Here is an 18,950-nt window from a genome sequence, read left to right as displayed (position 1 = left end):
GGAAGTGGAAGTGGAAGTGGAAGTGGAAGTGGAAGTGGATGTGGAAGTGGAAGTGGAAATAGGGAAGGTGGGTGTGTGAGGGATGTTGTAAAGGGATTGGTGAAGGTGGAGGTGGTTTTCAAAGTCCGCGCGCGTAAGTGCTACCTTACTACTGAATGGACGTTGCGATCGCGGTGCGGTGGCTCTTATAGGTGGTCCCAGCGACTCCTCGTCGTCGTTATGGCCGGTCCTCGTCCATTTCTTTCGTCGCACGCCACGAACCACTGCACCTCACCATTGCAACCAACCATCGACGACCCATCTCATTCTCTCCTCAATCATATATCCAGCACAGGTACCGCATAGCATCCTAAACATGTAATCATCGGTAGGACTAGCTCACGAGGTCATGGTTCCTCATTTTAAAAACGTCTGGAAATTCATAATTGGAAATGAGTCTCGATGGTCGCCGGATCCTGGGGCCCTTTGCAACTTAGAATAAAACAACATTCAAGAGATATATCGTTCGTCACTTCAGGGTCGAAGCTTTATTTTTAGAAAAATAATTGCCAGGTGAACACTGAACACTGTGGACCACCACTTTTTTTCTTTTCTACTCTTTTGCGTAATTTTTATTTTGATATGCTGTCTCACCAGGTAATGGGCTACTGAATGGAGCCTGGATGCCTTATATATTTGGGCTATAAATTTCTTCGATACCCTCCTCCTCGTTCCCTTTTTCCTTCCTTCTTGTTTTATTTTGTTTTTCTTTTTTATTGTGAATCCCGTCTTCCAACGGCGTATCCTTCGGACGATGCAATACTTGTACACAAGACTGCAACGGGGAACCGTGTATTCCATGAAAAAAATACCATCGAGGAATATTTTTTCTTACAACGAAAGTGTAAAAAGGATTAAGGTGGAGTTGGAATTGGCAATTTAGCAGTAATTCTATGTCATCGCAAGAGCAGAGACCACTTCCTTCATACAGCACTCAACTGGTGAGTGAAACTGGATTCTTTTATTATATATATTTTATATGTGGAGGAATTCAAAGTTTTACGACTATAATTAAAAGCTGGAGAATTCAAAGGATTGACCGATAAGTAAGCCATTAGACACACCTGTGGGTAAATCATGGGATTATATTACATTGACGAGGATTCTGTAATCTCATGTGGCGGACGCATGTGGGCCCACGTGCACGTGCGTCCCTCGAAAGAAATTGGATCGTCAATGGATATTACTTGATATACACTGCGTACTTCAGCACTCTTCAATATTTCATCGTTCTTTTGAATTGAATTTCCCATGACTAGCCAGTGCTAAAATGAGCGTGTTACATTTCTCATTTTGTCTCTCATCATCATTTTCCATGTACCCTGGCGTATGAGATTTAACGCGATTCGGTGAAGCCGCTGGTGTCAGCTCTCATTCTAATCAAAGGGATGTGTCTCAATAAGAAAAATCTCGGAGAAATAAAATATACTTTGATTAAATGGGCTTTGATTTTTCAAGGACGATGGGCTTGGCACAAATTTCGCTAACGCCAGATAAATTTTAAATACGTATGACTGTGCGAAAGTTGCAAGCCGTAAGCACGTACCACTGTCAATTTTCAATAGTATTGAATTTATTTTCTTATTTCATTCCGCGAAAAGAATTGAATGCGTGAATGCGAAATGATCGACAAGACATTGACACCTAGTGCTAACGCAGCAAATAATTCGTTTGAAGAATAAACACGTGTATATTAAAATTGACAAGGAACAAAATAACTTATAGCCGTTAAATTTCACTTTTAACCTGATACCTTCATAATGGAATGGGGTATTGAAGCAACTGAAAACGAAATGAGAGAATGAATTGTCGGGAAAAGAAACGGATAAAAGATGAAAAAAAAAGAAGGAAGAGTGATGCATAAGCAGTTAAATTGGAGCCCCACGGTTGAATCGCGTAACACGTATACACGGAACCTCTTGGTCGTAAATATATTCTGTCCCTTGGGCTGGTGCGCTTTAAAATCCAGTGGTTATCGAGGAGAGAGGTGCAAGTTAAGAGATATACCTATAAGGAAGAATCAGTCAAGTTCAGGGACTACCAGTTTTTCAAGCGGGGTGTCTACTTCGCCCTCTTCCTCGGTGTAGTCCCACCAAGAAACCTTGAAATAATATTGAGGGGAAGGGCCAAGGGATACTAGCAAAAAATAAAACGAGAAACACTCAAGATGTGGCATAGATAGCTCGGGAAAAATCATCGAGCGGAAAAAATATATTAGCGTTCCTCGGAGAGAGAAAATTGACGAGAGATGGATGAAAGGGAACTCAGAAGAGAGATAAGTAAAAGAGATAAAATGACGGGAATAAATTAGGGATTGGAACGAAGGTGCAGCTGCACAACCAAAAACTCATTGGCTCGTTTGCTCTTTTTTTTTTCTTTTTCCCGGGAGCATGCTCTCAAAATCCGGGTACTCATTTCGATCGTAAGCTTTCAAGGATCACTCTGTTTTTTTTTACCAATTTTTTTTATTTAAAATTATAATTTAATGGTATGATATTTTCAATCTGTTATTTTTCTTCTTTTTCTACCATCATCCTCCCGTGCCTTGACGCAATTGGATGCTTACGTATTCGATGTACGTACCTCAAACCCCCTGCGTACACGCACTGAGAGTATATTTCATGATGGCTCACGTGTACTAACGCCCCTCGATTTTTTCCCCTCCCACCATATCGCCAAAAATACCTTTTTCATGGTCATGGCCGAATGTCTTGTCTTGTGTACAAATACCAGTGGGGAATCTCTTCGTGAGCTATTTTTTTCCAACTTTTTTATACCATATATCCAAGTGCATTGCGAATTTCATTTCCTTCAAATAATTTTTATCCACATCTTATTTCAGTAACATCAGAAATATACAATGGAGTACAGTTTTGTTATATAGGAAATTGAGGATAAATAAAATATCAGACGAGACTTTGAATAGAACTGATCACTATTTGTCGATATAGAGAGACAATAATGCATGGATTCGTGCCCGAAGCATGCATAATCGAGCAACAGTACGCAGAAATACGTAGTATTTCCCCATTTCGCTACAATCTGGAAAAAATCTTTAGACTTAGGGAGATGGACTACTCTTCTCCAGGTACCAGGAGGGGACAGTATATAAAGGCTCAGGTCACCTGAGCCCCTCCTCAGTTTGCCTAAAACCTATTAGGCCACTAAGTATCCGTTACTTCATCAATATTGTTTTTTCATCCTACAATCCATTCGATATTACCATTCCTGTGACCAAATTGCCATCTTTATCGCTGTATTTACAAAATAGCGCGTTTTTATGCCTCTCCTGTATCAACAATTCATGTGCCATTAAATCGAGACTTTATTGAGAATTAGGAAAATGATAAGCTGGTTGGAGATATTAGTGTGGCTGGGCCTACCTGTCCTCATCTACTTCGGATTCTTCTGGAGAATTAATTGGGTCAGGGTGAGTAGCGATCCTCCCAGGGATATCAATTATTTAAAACAATAACATTAAATTTATTTACCATAACATATCAATTTTTCTATTGAATAGCATTTGGATCACAAGAAGAGATTTTACGCGCGAGTTGACTATCGAAGAAGTCGGCAGTGCAATCCAGTTTATCCAAATGGGTGGTTTGCAATTTTGGATAGTCATGAGTTGAAAAAAAAAGAGGTCAAACACGTGAGCGCATTAGGCGAAAATCTTGCTGTTTACAGGTATTCACAATAACAGTAGATTCTTATCATAATAATCATCTATAAAAAATGGTAAATGCTAATGCATGTTTGGCAACAGAACGAAGAAAGGGGAGGTTCATATACTGGATGCCTACTGTCCACACCTTGGTGCCAACATGGCAGAGGGTGGTAAGGTAATTGGCAATTGTCTTCAATGTCCATTTCACGATTGGAGTTTCCGTCCAGACGGCAACTGCGACAATATTCCGTATTCAAACAAGAGTAAGTCTGCCTCAAAATTTACCCTCTCCCCTGTTATAACATTTACCTTATCCCCTGCTAATCAATATCCGTAAATTATAAAATTACAGTACCACCTAATGCCAAAGTCAGAGCATGGAAATCGCTGGAGGTGAATAATCTTATTTTCATGTGGTATCACGCTGAAATGGAGGATCCCGGATGGTACCCCGAGCCAATAGCCCAAATAGCGGATGGAAGTTACCGGTGTCAGGGACGAAATGAATATCACATCTCTGCTCATATACAAGTGATAATTTTTCTTGTTTCATCTATTACTCAGCCGTTGTTTATTGAATCCATGAATGACAATAAAAATAACTTGCAGGAAATACCGGAAAATGGTGCAGACTGGGCACATCTGACCGCTCTTCATGGGCCCGCAATACTCGTCAACTCATTTTTGCCTGGACTATTCCACCATTCGTGGACCGCGACTGATTGGCAACCTCGACAATCCCACGATGGAACCCCCGGGTGTCCACATGAAGCTTATCTCACACTCTCTCATGATGTTGTTCTTTTCGGAAAATTCTCAATACTAAAGCTCCACATAACAGCGGTGCAAATCGGCCCCGGTTACGTTCATCTCACTGTCAACACGAGTGTCGGTCCGATGTTCATTGTTCAAACTGTTACACCAATAGAGCCATTCCTCCTCCGCGTCACTCACTCAGTCTATTGTGCCCCGTGGAATGCCCTCTTCGGAAAAATCATCTTTCTAGGTGAGTGCATCATGTTCGAGAGAGACGTGCACATATGGAATCACAAGGAATTCCTCAAGAATCCACTTCTACTCCCCGAAGAGAAGAAGATAAAGGCTTTCAGAAAGTGGTACAGTCAATTCTATTCACCAAATAGCCCAACATATCAGTCCATCAAATCTCTCGAGTGGTAAATTGACATTTTAAATTGCTCAAAAAGTCATGCACAAATAATTGCCGATACATCTTTGTAAATTCAATAGTGAGTCCTTTCAACGTATCCAGTTAAAATCCAATGTAACATCTAATAAAAAAGATTACCGATTACCAAATTTATGGTCTCCCTTATTGCGTTAATTATATTAAGCACTAGTTTTTTAAGAAACTAAAGAGAAATTGAGCGATTGATTTTTGGCTTCAATCATTTTTAAAACTAGGGCACTTCCCTGGTTTGCGTTTTTTTTTAATTTTTCGAGAACCCATGAATTAGATAAGATAAAATGTTTCGTTCAGCATGTTCAGATAGTAAACTTTATGATAAACGAAATATCAGATGAAACCCTCACTGATGAGACGTCGGACTATAAACGAAGGGAGGCTCCGTACTCTCTCTCAGTTATACAAGAATCCATCAACTGTCCAGAGCACTAACAATAAAATGACCAATTGGTGGCCAATAATAATAATCGCAGTAATTGTCTCTGCATTTATTTACGTGGGATATATTTGGGAAATGAGTCGGATAATAGTGAGTACATACAGGGATAATTAGAGAAGTAATATGAATATTTCAATTTAGTGACTGGAATGTTAATTTGTTATTGTTCGTATGAAATAGCACGTGGATAAGAAAAAAAAGAAAAAATGTCTCCAAGCGAAACTTCGAAATATAAAAGATTCCAATCCCGTTTATCCAAATGGATGGTATGCGCTCTTGCACAGCCATGAATTGAGAAAAGAAGAGGTAAAAGATGTAAATGCCATCGGGGAAACATTTGCTGTTTACAGGTAAAATATAGCACATGCGAAAATAACTTTAGGTGTTTGAGTTTTTAAATAATAATCCGTGAACATTTTGCAACAGAACGAAGACAGGGAAAGTTCATATATTAGATGCATATTGTCCTCACCTGGGAGCTAATATGGCTGTAGGCGGCAGAGTCAGTGGCAATTGTCTTCTGTGTCCATTCCATGACTGGAGTTTCGATTCCAGTGGCCGTTGTAATGATATTCCCTATACAGACAAAAGTAAGAGTGTACTTTATTTAGATCTTTATCTGTTCTTTCGGGTTAATTGATAATTATTAACATTACAGTACCACCTAATGCCAAAGTTCGAGCGTGGAAGTGCCTTGAGGAGAATAATGTCATTTTTGTGTGGTACCATGCCGAAATGGAAGAACCAAACTGGTATCCTGAGCCCATTCCGCAAATTGCTAATCGGAGTTACTGGTGTCAGGGTCGTAACGAATATATTATCTGCTCTCACATCCAGGTAAATGACCAAGTCAAGTGAAGATAAGAGAGGATCAATGAATTTTCGTGCCTACTTGTTAACTTCAACAAATATTTATCAAATATTTTACTCTGAAGAATTTCTTATTTTTGCTGTACATACATTGCGAAAAATTAATGAAGTCGTGAATTGATGCTACACTGAAGTAATTATTTGCAGATTACATCAGATTCATGAACACCTGCGTTGATAACATGAACACCTGAATTGATAATAAGATAGAACATGTATCTTTATCCAGATCTATCAGTACCGAGATAAACATATTCAATTTTTCGTCCTTTCTCATTCCAATTGTGGTAATTGTTAAAAATGAAAATTCTTCTCAGGAAGTACCAGAAAATGGATCAGATATGGCTCACTTGGACTACCTGCATACACCAGGAATGCTGTTTCCTGGATTATCTAAGCACACGTGGACCGATACGAATTGGCAACCTCGGCCAACACATTTAGCCGAAGGATCGCCTGCTCGACCCTTCCATGCCTCCCTCACACTCACTCATGCCCTTAAACTCTTCGGAAAATTTACAATACTAAAGGTCCGGGTAACAGCGGAGCAACTCGGTCCTGCTTACGTTGAGCTCACTGTTAATACAAGTGTGGGTCAAATGTTCATTATTGAAACAGTGACGCCAATAGAGCCTTATGTTCTGCGGATAACTCACTCATTGTACTCGGCACCTCACCACGGACTCTACGGCAAAATCATCTTCTTGGGTCAGTGCTTCATGTTCGAGAGGGATATAACAGTATGGAACCACAAGGAGTTCATCAAAAATGCCATTCTTCTTCCTGAAGATAAAAGAGTGAAAGCCTTCAGGCAGTGGTATAAACAATTTTATTCTCCAAATAGTCCAACTTATCAGTCCATCAAATCCCTCGAGTGGTAATAACACAATCACTCTGATAGAAATAACACATTTTTAATACATGAGCATAATGATGAAAGAACTGGAGTACTTTTTACAATTTGGTGTGGACACATTTCCAATTATCAAATTTCTCACTCAAATCTCACTTAAAATAATACGGACGAATTTGAATTCCCAATGCAATGATAATTGCGAAAACCGGTTTCTCCAATGCACATAATCGTCCGAACAAACTGTAATTTTTTATTGCAATAAATCAGCGCCAAATGAATTAATTCTGTGAAAATTTAAAGTGATGAATTTTTATTAACTGTCCTCCCCATTGGTCCTTTCAATCTGCCGTTACATTTATTTATCAAAACATTAGTACGTTCTCGTGTTACCTGCCAACACATTACACATGCGTACGTATAAATTATCACAGTATACGCTTTGCTCTACAGATAAGCATATATTCTCTCCTTCATCTCATCTCTTTGTGATGTAGCTGTCATATCGAACTGTCGGACTTGGTCGCGATTGACAATGCCGATCAATTTAAAAAATCATTTTCAATTGATAATAATAATAATTCACTGTAGAATAAAATTCTTATAGCTGCGCATAGCACGTAATTTTTTACGCAACGAGGATACGAGGTCTGTCGGTTGTATGACAATGGAAATATCACGACCAACAGCTCGTAATCGCTCAGCTGCACCACCGTCGAATATATTCAACGGTCTTCCATTGATCTCCGTGAGTGTCCAGGTGGTGTTGGAGCCCGCAGGAGCTGTAGGATCAGTCGCTTCGGCCAGTGGCGATAATCCAAGGTTTAGAGCGACCCCCGAGACTCCGGATACCTCATTGCCATTAACTTCAAGGCCGAAATCTTCAGTATCTGTTCGTTTGGTCAAGGTCAGCGCTTGGGCGTATGGTAAACGACGGACGATCACCTCTACCTGTTGAAATTATAATAAACTGTTATACAATTGTAACCTTGACCGCGAAAGGAATTTCAAATTTCATCACTCTTTTTAGTTAATTAACGTATAAGGCGTGTTAAGCACCATATTACGTCAAATATATTGGCTTGTTTATTCGGAGGAAGAATGCTTACACGTGGCGTTGTGATTCCCTTCATGATGTCACGAATTGTTGCCGCATTTGGTGGGGAAATTCCCGCTACGCTGATCACCATATCCCCGACATGAAGAACATTGTAGAGAAATGGATGTTCTTTTTGCTTCCATCCAGCAATCCTAAGAATTCCGCAAATAATTGGATTTTTAGATTTTCAGCAAGAAGGGAGCAGAGTAATTTACATTGCAAAAACAATTATGCTGCTAAAGTGGAATGCACTTCTTACCAAATGGATCCAAAGCTATCAACAAATGCAATGCTGTCTTTACAGTCTCTTCTCCCTAACTGCAGCCTAACTCCAGCCCGATGATTCATCTCTCTTTTCAACTGATATATTTGCTGCTCCCTGAGAGTTAACTGTCTGGGAGCACTAGCTCCTCCTGACCTCGCCTCAGTACTACCCGCCCTGGCACTTGCCACAGCTCGACCAGTCTCCCGAGCATTTTCCGAAGGCCCCGAACTCCTGTATTCCATCAACGCTGCATATCTATCATTGGAGGATTCCGATTGACTAGGTACCACCGGTTCCCTCACACTGCTCCGGGTGGAATCACTGGGAGTAGAGTAAGACGAAGCCATGAAGATACTCTCATAGCCTGATTCGCCTGGATCGATAGCCACAGCGGGAATAACTCTGGGACTTGGAGTTGGGGGTGTAGTCCTCTGGGTTTGCGCTTGCACAGATCTTCGCCGATCCTCAATAGAGATGTCCTCAAAAGTAAAGACCATGGGAGGCGTTTCAAGTGGCTCTCTGGGAGGACTCGAAGTGCTTGGCCCACTCGGAGGTGAATCCGTTGGAGGAATAGGGGCCTGGGTGCCAGAAGGCAATGGTGGTGGTGGTAGTGGACTGGTTGGATCTCTCGTGGCTATCCTCTCGGGACCTCTCGAGTAAACATTCTCCTTTGGTCTGAGAATCTTCATATCTGTGAGTTTCCTCGTAACGAGCTGCACCCAATCGAGCATCCCTTGATAAGTAGGCGCAGCCAATCGTAGTAATCTATCGTCGTTGAAATTAAGACAGAATTCGTAATCGTGCCTGGAGGTAGCACACAGTGTTGGAGAAATATGCTGAATACCACGGAGTGAATTGGCCCAGAGGGGTGAGTGAGTTGTTGCTTGTTTTTGATCAGAGAAACCCTCGAGTCTGGGCTCGGTGTCATCGTGAACACAAAATGCCACCCAGAAACGACTCATCTCCTTGTCAGTCTTGTCGGTTCTCCTAAGCCATCCATTCTTGTATATCTCGCGGAATTGCATCGATACCTCGCTCGAGGATGCTTGTGCAGGCTCCATGTTGTCGTTCTCACGACGATCACTGGGTCTCGCCAATTCCGTCAGCAAACGCACTGCTTGTAGCATCTTCAACTTCCTGGACGGTTTTTATCTCGATTGGACGGCTTTTTTACGATGAACCAAAGTCTCATTATATGACTTGTCAACCTTCTTAGCGGTTTTTTATTTTTATTTTTATTTTTTTTAGCGAAACAGTTTTATAAACTGTCAGTTTACGTGAAATCTACAAGAATATTATTACTGGGGTTATCATTCCAGAACGAATTGTTATAGAAATTATTGTGCCAAATTGTCTGGCATATCCAGAAGATTACTCACTCTAACTTTTTCCCTCGTTGAGACATCAGAGCAATAATTAACACTCATTAATCCTTCGATTGCGATCCTAAGACCAGTATATTAATAGTACTCGATTAAATAAAAAATTTAATGTTTCTACCATATTGACTTGCACCTAAACTACCGTTTTTTTTTTCGTTTATTAACTGTAATTGACCTCAATTGACGTAGACAATTGGAGGATAGTTGAGTGCAGCGATATCAATTATTGCATTTCATGAGAAAAAAATGTAAAATTTCAATTTGTCTGAGAAAATTTAAACGATAGAAGAGAATTTCATGAAAAATAGTCTGTGGGTTTCGGGGAACGGTGCAGCAGTGAAGCTCGACGTGATCGTGTCGCGAAAATGCACCCATTGATAAGGAAGAAAACTACAATACTCCAATTTTTATATACTCTTATATTTTCTATTTTTTGTAAAAAAGAATTAGCAATTGATTTTTATACACGCTTGACTTTATCGTCTACTGATTGTAACTCGGATATTTTCCGAAGCTTCTTCTCGAACTTGGAAATAGCTTTCTCTCGAGTAGCTGCATCTCCCATGTGTTCTAAATACCGTGTCACAACTTTTTTCTTCAATTTCTTGAGAGAAATCTCTTCTCTGTCGCCAAGGGCTTGAAGAATGCTTGATGTCCAACTGAATTTGGCAGTCTCGATAGCTGTGTGAGATTCCTCATGAGCTGATTGATCCTCTAGGTTCTTTTTCTTGAGAGAAGGCTCATCATTCTGATCCCCTGAAGCATCAGCTCCTTCTATCTGACGTTTCTTCCCTTTCTTTATCTTTCCATTCGTTAAATCATCATCGCCACTGTCTGATTTGTTCTCTTTTCCCTTTAAAATACTTCCGTTCTCCCGACTGATGCTCTCATTATTTTTGGAAACAACCTCCTCGTCCTTTTCAATTTGTTTTGGTGTCTCAGATTTACTCTCTGTCACAGCCTTGAAAGCACTCTCCATCTTCTCCCAGCAGCTATCAACGACATTCATGTTGAGTCTGTAGCCCACAGCATTCTTCACGAAATTCAAAAACTTGGCTTTCTTCCTTGGGATATTCTCGTGTCGAGATATAGATTGCAGGAATGATTTTTCTTCCCGAGATAGATTGGTGGAATTATTCAAGACATTCTGCACTACATTGATCCACGCTTGTTGCTTGCGTTCACCTTTGTTGGCTGATGGTTTAGCTTTGTAATCTTTTCCACCATATCTCTCATTCTCAGTTATGCATTTGGTATGGAGCACGTACTCATCACCACTGAGAAAAGGCAATAATTTGGTAAATAGGTGATTGAGCATTCTCAAAGCTTCATTCCATGAATTATTTATAAATAAATAAAATTGGCGATTTCAATTGATCAATCAAATTTCACTCTACTTACACAAAATCCCGAAAACAATCCACACAAGTTAACGACACATTATTTCGACATTGAAATTGATAATGTTTAGCAACTTTGGGCTTCTGCAGAGAATCACCACAATTATTACAAGTGAATACCACCATTATTACTCTCAAAATTCAACAATTGCGTTTGTTATCTAAATCAATATTTATGTTTTAATCAATTAGGACGAATGGTCCAAATGCACATGTTCACTTGGATAGCACGTGTCGTTCTCAGGTCTCTCAGCTGCCAGCTGATCCCGAGCGTAGAAACAAATGCATAGATGGCGAAAGGCGCATTTTCCACATACTCCAAGCCAAAGAGGATTGACCAAAGTAGAGGCTCCGTTCTAGGGGGTTCGAGTGACCCCAGCAACATCGTAGTACTGCACCACAAGAGAGGAAGGGCGCAACACGCAATGCTGGGGTGTCCATCAAGTCGATGGGGTGAATTTTATTTCGACAACTGAAATTTAGCCGACTGTAGAACGAGCAGAAGGGGGAAGCCACATCTTATGGAATTTCAAATGGAAAAAAATATTCAATATATTGAAGATATACTACTAATGAAATTATATTTTTACAATGAGCGTGTTGTCTTATCGGCAACGCGCTTGACTGGCACCCGGACTACTTGGGTTCGATACCAGTATCATTAATTTTTTTATTTTTTCAAAATAATTCTAATTTTTTGTTTTTGTTAATGGCTAATTAATGGAAATATCGTTTATAAACTGAATACTTGAAAATCGAGGAGATATCCAGAGAAATTGCAAAATTCTAAATTTTTAAAAGCGATACTTTTTCAATATATATACTCCTAACAAAATTATATTATTGTAATAATGCGCGTTGTTTAATCGGCAACGTGCTTGGCTGGCACGCGGACCCCTAGGGTTCGATCCCGCCATCATTCATTTTTTTTTCAAAATAATTCCAATTTTTTCTTTTGCAAATGGTTAATCAATCGAAATATTGCTTAAAAACTGAATACTTGAAAATCGAAAAAATATCCTGTGAAATTGAAAAATTCGAAATTTTTGAAAAAGTATCAGGGTAACATGAACATCGAGGAGCTATTCATTGAAATTTTCACTGAAAGTGAAAAATTCGAAATTTTTGAAAAAGTATTAGGGTAACATGAACATCGAGGAGCTATTCACTGAAATTTTCACTGAAAGTGAAGAATTCGAAATTTTTGAAAAAGTATCAGGGTAACATGAACATGGAGGAGCTATTCACTGAAATTTTCACTGAAAGTGAAAAATTCGAAATTTTTGAAAAAGTATCAGGGGAACATGACTATCGAGGAGCTATTCACTGAAATTTTCACTGAAAGTGAAAAATTCGAAATTTTTGAAAAAGTATCAGGGGAACATGACAATCGAGGAGCTATTCACTGAAATTTGAAAATTCGAAATTTTCGAAAAAGTTTCAGGGGAACGTGAAAATCGAGGAGCTATTTAGTTTTTAATGATTGATTGAACCCTAGTCGTTCGTGTGCCAGCCAAGCACGTTGCCCATTAGGCAACGTGTTTATTATAATAACATAATTTCATTAGTAGTATATCTTCAATATATTGAATATTTTTTTCTGTTTGAAATCCACAAGATGTGGCTTCCCCCTTCCGCTCGTTCAACAGTCGGCTAAATTTCAGTTAAACAAATAAAAAACAAAAAGCATTCATACCGCAGAAAATAAAATTCACCCCGGCGACTTGATGGACACCCCAGCATTGCGTCTGGCGCCCTCCCTCTCTTGGGGTGCAGTACTACGATGCCGGTGGGCCTCCAAACCTCCACAACTGAGCCTCTACTTTAGTCAATCCTCTTTGGTTGTAATTGCCAAGTCAATATGGCGACTGTCAGTGCTGAATTTCGGTCCCTCAGTTAAACGTCACCGGTTGACTATTTTTTAGCAGTCATATTAAATTACTCAATGTACAGAAATGGTGCAAAGATATTAGAGAATGTCATGTGGATTTTTAGAAGATTAAAATTGCCTGAATAGTGTATATATGCTGTATTCTCATTGAATCGGTGAGTAATAGTCAATTAGTGACTAAGTTCTGAATATCAGATGTTCATTCACCAAGGAAACCCAACGACAACGTCCTTGTAAAATGATAGGACATACGTGTCATGATGAAGTGTACTTTAGTAATGAGAATGAAATTTTGAAATTTCTAACAGGACCTGTGTCCTTCAGTTCGATGTTTTTTATCAACGTGTAGTGACGTGAATAATGTCCACCATGGTGAACCTGCGTATTCAAGACAGCCCAGAGCTGGTGCACTGGACCCGAGAAGCAAAAAAGGATTTTAAGGGTGTAAAATCGACGGATTTGATAACGAGACTGCCATTCATGCTGAAGAAAGGACTTATCATGCATAAGGAAAACAAGACCAAAGACGCTTATATTTTATTCACAAGATATTTGCACGTTGCCGAGCTCCTTCAGAGGAGAAACTTAGATGCTTCACTAAGGAAGCAATTAAACGCTATCATAAAGGTAAGATTTACACGATGCTTATCATTGACCATTCGCACGTTTCTCTCCATTTATTTTTCATGGCTTTCCTTGAATTTATAGATCAATGAAGCTAAGGAACTGCAAGAGGCCATAATAAGAACCGTCAATGCAAGCATTCCAGCATCGAAAAACATTCCCACTAATTCTTTGAACAATGCTCCAAACAATAAAAGTTTGAACAAAAACAATTCAATTGATAAAAACGAAGACGACCTATTAAATTTGCCAGAGATTCCTGATGACGATCCCGTAGCTGAAGTCCCTGACGACTTTATATCGTGCACTGAACTGTTTCCCATTATCCAGGCCGGAAAAAGATATTTAATAATCGATATTAGATCTCTCGAGGACTTCCAACAATCTAGAATCAAAGCTGATAAATGCATTAACATCCCTAATTCTGAGATAATTTCTGGAAAAACAGCGAAAAAGTTTGATCTTTATCTCCAGATGAAGAACCCAGGATACGCAAAACTCTATAGTGAAAGAAGCCAGAAATTTGTGGACTTGATTGTCCTAATGGATTGGGATACCACTCGATTAACGTTGACAGCCACCAATCACGTCTCGATAATGAAAGAGATTCTCACCAAGTGGGACTCAGGTGTGCAAATCAGCAAGCATTTAATTCTTCACGGTGGTTTCTCTGAGTGGCTCAATGTTTATCCATCGTTTACCACTAATCCGGGAGTGCGAAGGCACGTCCCCATGGACAATATTCTCGACGAAATCCTGGATGATATTAAATACCCAGATTGGATGACTCAAGAAGGCTCTAAATCCATAATAAATTATGCATCGAAGAATAATAATAACGATGCAAGGCGAGGGATAGATATTCCGGGATTGCATTCCAAAGTGAATGACTCAATGATCAATAAACGATTAGCCCTGCCAAATAAATTACCAATGAATTACGCCTCGTACGAAGACGAGGATGTCAATATGGAGTACCTCTCAAAGGAAATCGACAGGCTTAACGTCGAAAAAGAGAAGCCATTGCGACCTGTCGTTGACAGAAGCTGCAAACCTACAGCCCTCATAGCAAATCCTCAGCAGGAACAGACTATTTCATTGATCACCAGAATAACAAGCGATCTCAAGGACCAGGAGAAGTGTGAGAGGCAATCACTTCAGCTGGAGAACGATATCCTCGCCATGCTTACAAAGAGCACCAATAACGTTAACTCTGATGATGATGATGATTTAGAGTCAATGTATGTTAAAAAGAATACTGTACAGCAAACTATTGCTGCCATTGTTAAAGATAAGGAGGAGAAGGAAGCTGAGTTAAAGAAGATTGCTGGCGATATGTTGTCTCAAGTTAATACAGACACTCATGAGCATATGAAAATGGGCACCATGAAAATACGATTATTAGGTATTGTGAGAGAGAGGAAGGAAGTTCAACAAAAAATAGATGAAGCAGAAAAAAGAAGAGAAGAAGTACGTTTAAAGGGTTCCCCGAGACATGATGATGATTCGACTATTTACAAAGAGCCTTTAAAATCAGAAGGATCTACCAATAATTCAGGATTAAAGCGTTCGCTGTCTAGTCCAAACCTAGCCAAGGTGGATACCGAAGATTAATAAAACTTCACTACTATTAGAACTTATATTATGCGTAGTATGACCTTGAATTAATTTTTGTAGATGGAAGATAGAAAGGTGCCTATAATTGATAGATCTTCAAAGCCACACGCGGTGCGGAGGAACTTGAAGGAAACAAACAACAATATATCTGGAACATCCTGGAAAGATTCCTTCAAACGTATGGACCCTGTGTACCGTGACTGCGTAAGTCCTATTCAATTATTTATTTTATTTTATTTGAATTTGGAAAATATGATGATGAATATCGTAAGAGGAGACTTGTGGAACGTGAGTGCATCCACTGACGTTGGGAAGATAACTTCATTAAAGTCTTAGGGGTTCAGTCACGTTTGCTGGTATGCTAGCGACTCATACCAGTGAGAAATATTCTCAGCTAATCTCAGATGAATCACAACAATGATAGAAAAACAATATTCCATATTTTATTTGAATTTTATAACGTACACGTGGTGCAATCATTCACCTCGCGAGTATTTCCTTCTCAATTCTCATTTGCTTGACGTCCGATTTAATTATTTTAACCGAACTGTACACACAGCTGCCTATAATTGTGTACACTCCTACTTTTTCCAAGTCCCTCACGATTAAAAAATCCTTATCAAAGATTAAAGTATAGACCTTGATCATTTAATCGCGTGACGTTACACTTTATGAGTGATAATTTTGTTATCACGTGTTAGTCGCTGCTGACTTCTTCAGCGATTCAGATCAAAATTCAAAATAGTTATTGGTTATTAATATTTTCGTATGTAAATGGCAAGGAGACAGCATATTTTTTCTTGGACAATTGATCATTGCGAGATAACGCAAGTGTTGGGGGGAATTAAACGACTCTGATTTGATACTCAAGTAATATGGTACAAATAAAACTCTTCAACGTAGTTGACAACTGTAATCCAGTAAGTTATTAATTTAAAAATTGACCAGTCGATTGTCAGTGATATTTAATCGTACGATGTTTGAGTTTATTTACCGTAGCTCGAAATCGGGTCGATTGATAAAATTAACAAAACAGTAAGGTGGCTGATATAATTTTGACCTTGTCATCTTATCATTAATCTACTACAAACACAATGAAGTTTCATCTAAACTCATCGTGGTAACAGTTCTAGTTTTGTGGATGGCTCATTAAATGGTGCGTCAATAGCCTCCATTTTAGTTTGTCAAATTAGTGATTTAGAAGGAAACATATAGATTTTTCACCGTAAATTATATTTTATCGTCAATATATGTCATGTGTATGTACATAGGTAGTTGTACTTATCTGAAATATATAGACGGCGTATTTCAATGCACGTGTGTACGGCAACATGAGGTTGCTGTGTGGCTTCGTAAATCCAATTTTAACAAAAATGCCCAGTAGTGGTTTACACCATATCATCCGAACGTTCATCTACTATGAACAACCGTATCCAATTGTCATCAGTGGTAAACACTGTTGCCGGACAAAGTCAGTCAATGTTGCGAGCACAACTTCTCCATACAGTTGATAAAATGTGAACTCAGTGGTAGTTATGGATGAGGAACTAATTAAAACTATTGTTAAAAAGTATCGGAGTGCGGAATTCTCCATTTATCGGCCAGCGGGAAAATCGTGACGGCCTTTAACGTAATTGGAGGGTAGCTCAATTATAGTCTTCCTTCATTTTCACTATTTTATTTTCTTGATGAAGAGGAGGAAATTAGAAATGGTCTATCTACGTAAAAAATTTGTGCCTTTCTATATAGTGAGCTATTTCAAAAAGGTGCGATAAGCTGAAGAATTAATCGTAAAAAGAATAAATAACACCAATGAGGAAAAATATAACTCTGCGATTGTGGGATTTGTTGAGGATAAATAAATTCGTTTTTTACAGCATCCTGGTATTACTGGACTGAAAAATTTGGGAAATTCATGCTATATGAATAGTATAATTCAGTGCCTGAGCAATACCGCTTTTTTAGCTAAATATTTTAATGATAATGGATACCAAGATGACCTGAATACAAACAGTGATAATGAGACTCGCGGGCAAATCGCTGAGGAATTCGCTCAAGTGATTAAGGCACTGTGGAGAGGACAGTACAAGAGCATTGCGCCCAGGGATCTCAAGGTAAATATTGTATGATCTTATTAATTTTTTCCGTATAGCCATGCCTCAGAATAATTGAAATTTTTCCTCTTTGGTATTTAGGATACTATTGGACACTTTAGGCTGCAATTCGACAGCTGTGAACAACAGGATTCCCATGAATTTCTCACATTTCTTCTCGAGTGGATGCATAATGATTTGAGAAAAGATAACAAGATGAGGATAGATGGACCTCTGAGTGCTGCTGAAAAGGAGTGGGAGAAAGCACTCAAAGGACAGTATTCAGTCATTTCGAGGCTCTTTATGGGACAACTCAGATCAACAATTTGTTGCACAACGTGCTCTGGAAAGAGTATTACTTATGAAACTTTCACCAGTCTCTCAATATCTTTGCCAGAGGCTAATCGTTGCACTCTGGATGTGAGCGAACATTGAAATTATCAAATAAACTCTAATATTATTATTAAATGTCTGAAATAAATCTATTTTTGTAAATATTCACAGGACTGCATAAGGCATTTTGTGAGTGGCCAGAGGATCTCAGGGTGGAATTGTCCCCACTGTAAGACCGCTCGAGAAGCAACAAAAAAATTTGATTTCGTCAAATTAGCACCAATAATGGTGATTCACTTGAATCGATTTGCCGGAACTGAAGTTGGACTTGAGAAGAAAAATACTTCCGTGGTTTTTCCACTAATGGATTTCAATCTCAAACAATATCTCGTCGTAGACGCTGATTCTAACACCTTAAATCATCCTCACAATTATAGTTATAATCTTTATGGGCTTTCAAATCACTATGGCACCATGGGCGGGGGGCATTACACCGCTTTCTGTAAGAGTTCTACACTCAACAAGTAAGATTATAAATCGATTCATTAAGCAAATAGAGGGAATTTTGTCCTCAATGATAACACAATTTGTTATTCCAGATGGTACAAGTATGATGATCACTCTGTATCTGAAATCAGCGAGCAGAACGTCAGATCGCAAAATTCCTATGCTTATCTGCTTTTCTACACATCACTTTCTTACGAATCTTATACCTACATAGATGAGAGCTCGTAATTTCACTTGAAAGGAATTTTAATCCGCCACTGTCGATGTCTCGATAACGATTGATCCAACGATATGAGTCATTTCCTCGAGACACTTGAAATATGAGATTGTATTCATGTGTGTACACTGTAAATATGTAAATACTCATTTTAGCATAATAATTGAAAATTATAGTCACTTGTTAAGCAGAAAATCATAATTATTGTGGAAAATAGCCTTTCAAAAACTATGCCGTTTAATAAAATGCTTTATATTAATAAATTGACCATTAATAAATCATAAATTGCACGTTTCTCATTTATCTACATGCTTGTTATAATGATCACGTAAAATTGTGAAAACGGAAACTGATCAAAAATCATAAATTGAGCGGGACATTAGTGGGATGGCGTTGCAATCTCCTCGACTTCCGCATTTAGTCCGCCAATTTTCTCAATCTCAGTGTCTA

General features: G+C 38.9%; 5 protein-coding genes across 6 annotated transcripts; 3 read left to right on the top strand and 2 right to left on the bottom strand.

Moving 5' to 3' along the window:
• The first annotated feature begins 3,017 nt into the window (after positions 1 to 3,017).
• Positions 3,018 to 5,008, top strand: LOC105262869 (cholesterol desaturase daf-36). The gene is made up of 5 exons (XM_011298712.1): positions 3,018 to 3,469; positions 3,560 to 3,726; positions 3,806 to 3,969; positions 4,059 to 4,237; positions 4,316 to 5,008. Exons 1-5 carry the CDS (start codon positions 3,383 to 3,385, stop codon positions 4,883 to 4,885), a joined length of 1,167 nt encoding a protein of 388 aa, XP_011297014.1. The 5' UTR covers positions 3,018 to 3,382; the 3' UTR covers positions 4,886 to 5,008.
• A 1,019-nt stretch (positions 5,009 to 6,027) lies between these two features.
• LOC105262867 (cholesterol desaturase daf-36-like) lies at positions 6,028 to 7,121 on the top strand. The gene is made up of 2 exons (XM_011298710.1): positions 6,028 to 6,186; positions 6,537 to 7,121. Exons 1-2 carry the CDS (start codon positions 6,085 to 6,087, stop codon positions 7,098 to 7,100), a joined length of 666 nt encoding a protein of 221 aa, XP_011297012.1. The 5' UTR covers positions 6,028 to 6,084; the 3' UTR covers positions 7,101 to 7,121.
• On the bottom strand, positions 6,905 to 10,093 carry LOC105262868 (uncharacterized). The gene is made up of 4 exons (XM_011298711.1): positions 9,816 to 10,093; positions 8,431 to 9,720; positions 8,182 to 8,323; positions 6,905 to 8,023 (listed from the first exon to the last, which is right to left on the bottom strand). Exons 2-4 carry the CDS (start codon positions 9,561 to 9,563, stop codon positions 7,655 to 7,657), a joined length of 1,644 nt encoding a protein of 547 aa, XP_011297013.1. The 5' UTR covers positions 9,564 to 9,720; positions 9,816 to 10,093; the 3' UTR covers positions 6,905 to 7,654.
• A 132-nt stretch (positions 10,094 to 10,225) lies between these two features.
• LOC105262866 (cell growth-regulating nucleolar protein) lies at positions 10,226 to 11,483 on the bottom strand. Its single transcript, XM_011298709.1, has 2 exons — positions 11,220 to 11,483; positions 10,226 to 11,095 (listed from the first exon to the last, which is right to left on the bottom strand). The coding sequence occupies exons 1-2, from the start codon at positions 11,342 to 11,344 to the stop codon at positions 10,279 to 10,281; spliced, it is 942 nt and encodes a 313-aa protein (XP_011297011.1). The 5' UTR covers positions 11,345 to 11,483; the 3' UTR covers positions 10,226 to 10,278.
• A 1,591-nt stretch (positions 11,484 to 13,074) lies between these two features.
• Positions 13,075 to 18,763, top strand: LOC105262865 (ubiquitin carboxyl-terminal hydrolase 8). 2 transcript variants are annotated; one of them, XM_011298707.1, is made up of 8 exons: positions 13,075 to 13,264; positions 13,434 to 13,736; positions 13,818 to 15,329; positions 15,411 to 15,554; positions 17,228 to 17,464; positions 17,546 to 17,863; positions 17,948 to 18,300; positions 18,376 to 18,763. In XM_011298707.1, the coding sequence occupies exons 2-8, from the start codon at positions 13,470 to 13,472 to the stop codon at positions 18,509 to 18,511; spliced, it is 2,967 nt and encodes a 988-aa protein (XP_011297009.1). In that variant the 5' UTR covers positions 13,075 to 13,264; positions 13,434 to 13,469; the 3' UTR covers positions 18,512 to 18,763. The 2 variants fall into 2 exon arrangements, with proteins under 2 accessions (XP_011297009.1, XP_011297008.1); XM_011298706.1 differs by having other exon boundaries at positions 13,418 to 13,736.
• Positions 18,764 to 18,950: the final 187 nt, after the last annotated feature.

This window comes from Fopius arisanus, unplaced genomic scaffold, assembly GCF_000806365.1.
Source record: "Fopius arisanus strain USDA-PBARC FA_bdor unplaced genomic scaffold, ASM80636v1 scaffold00011, whole genome shotgun sequence".
Taxonomy (NCBI): Eukaryota; Metazoa; Arthropoda; class Insecta; order Hymenoptera; family Braconidae; genus Fopius; species Fopius arisanus.
This window is presented reverse-complemented; position numbering and strand designations above follow the sequence as displayed.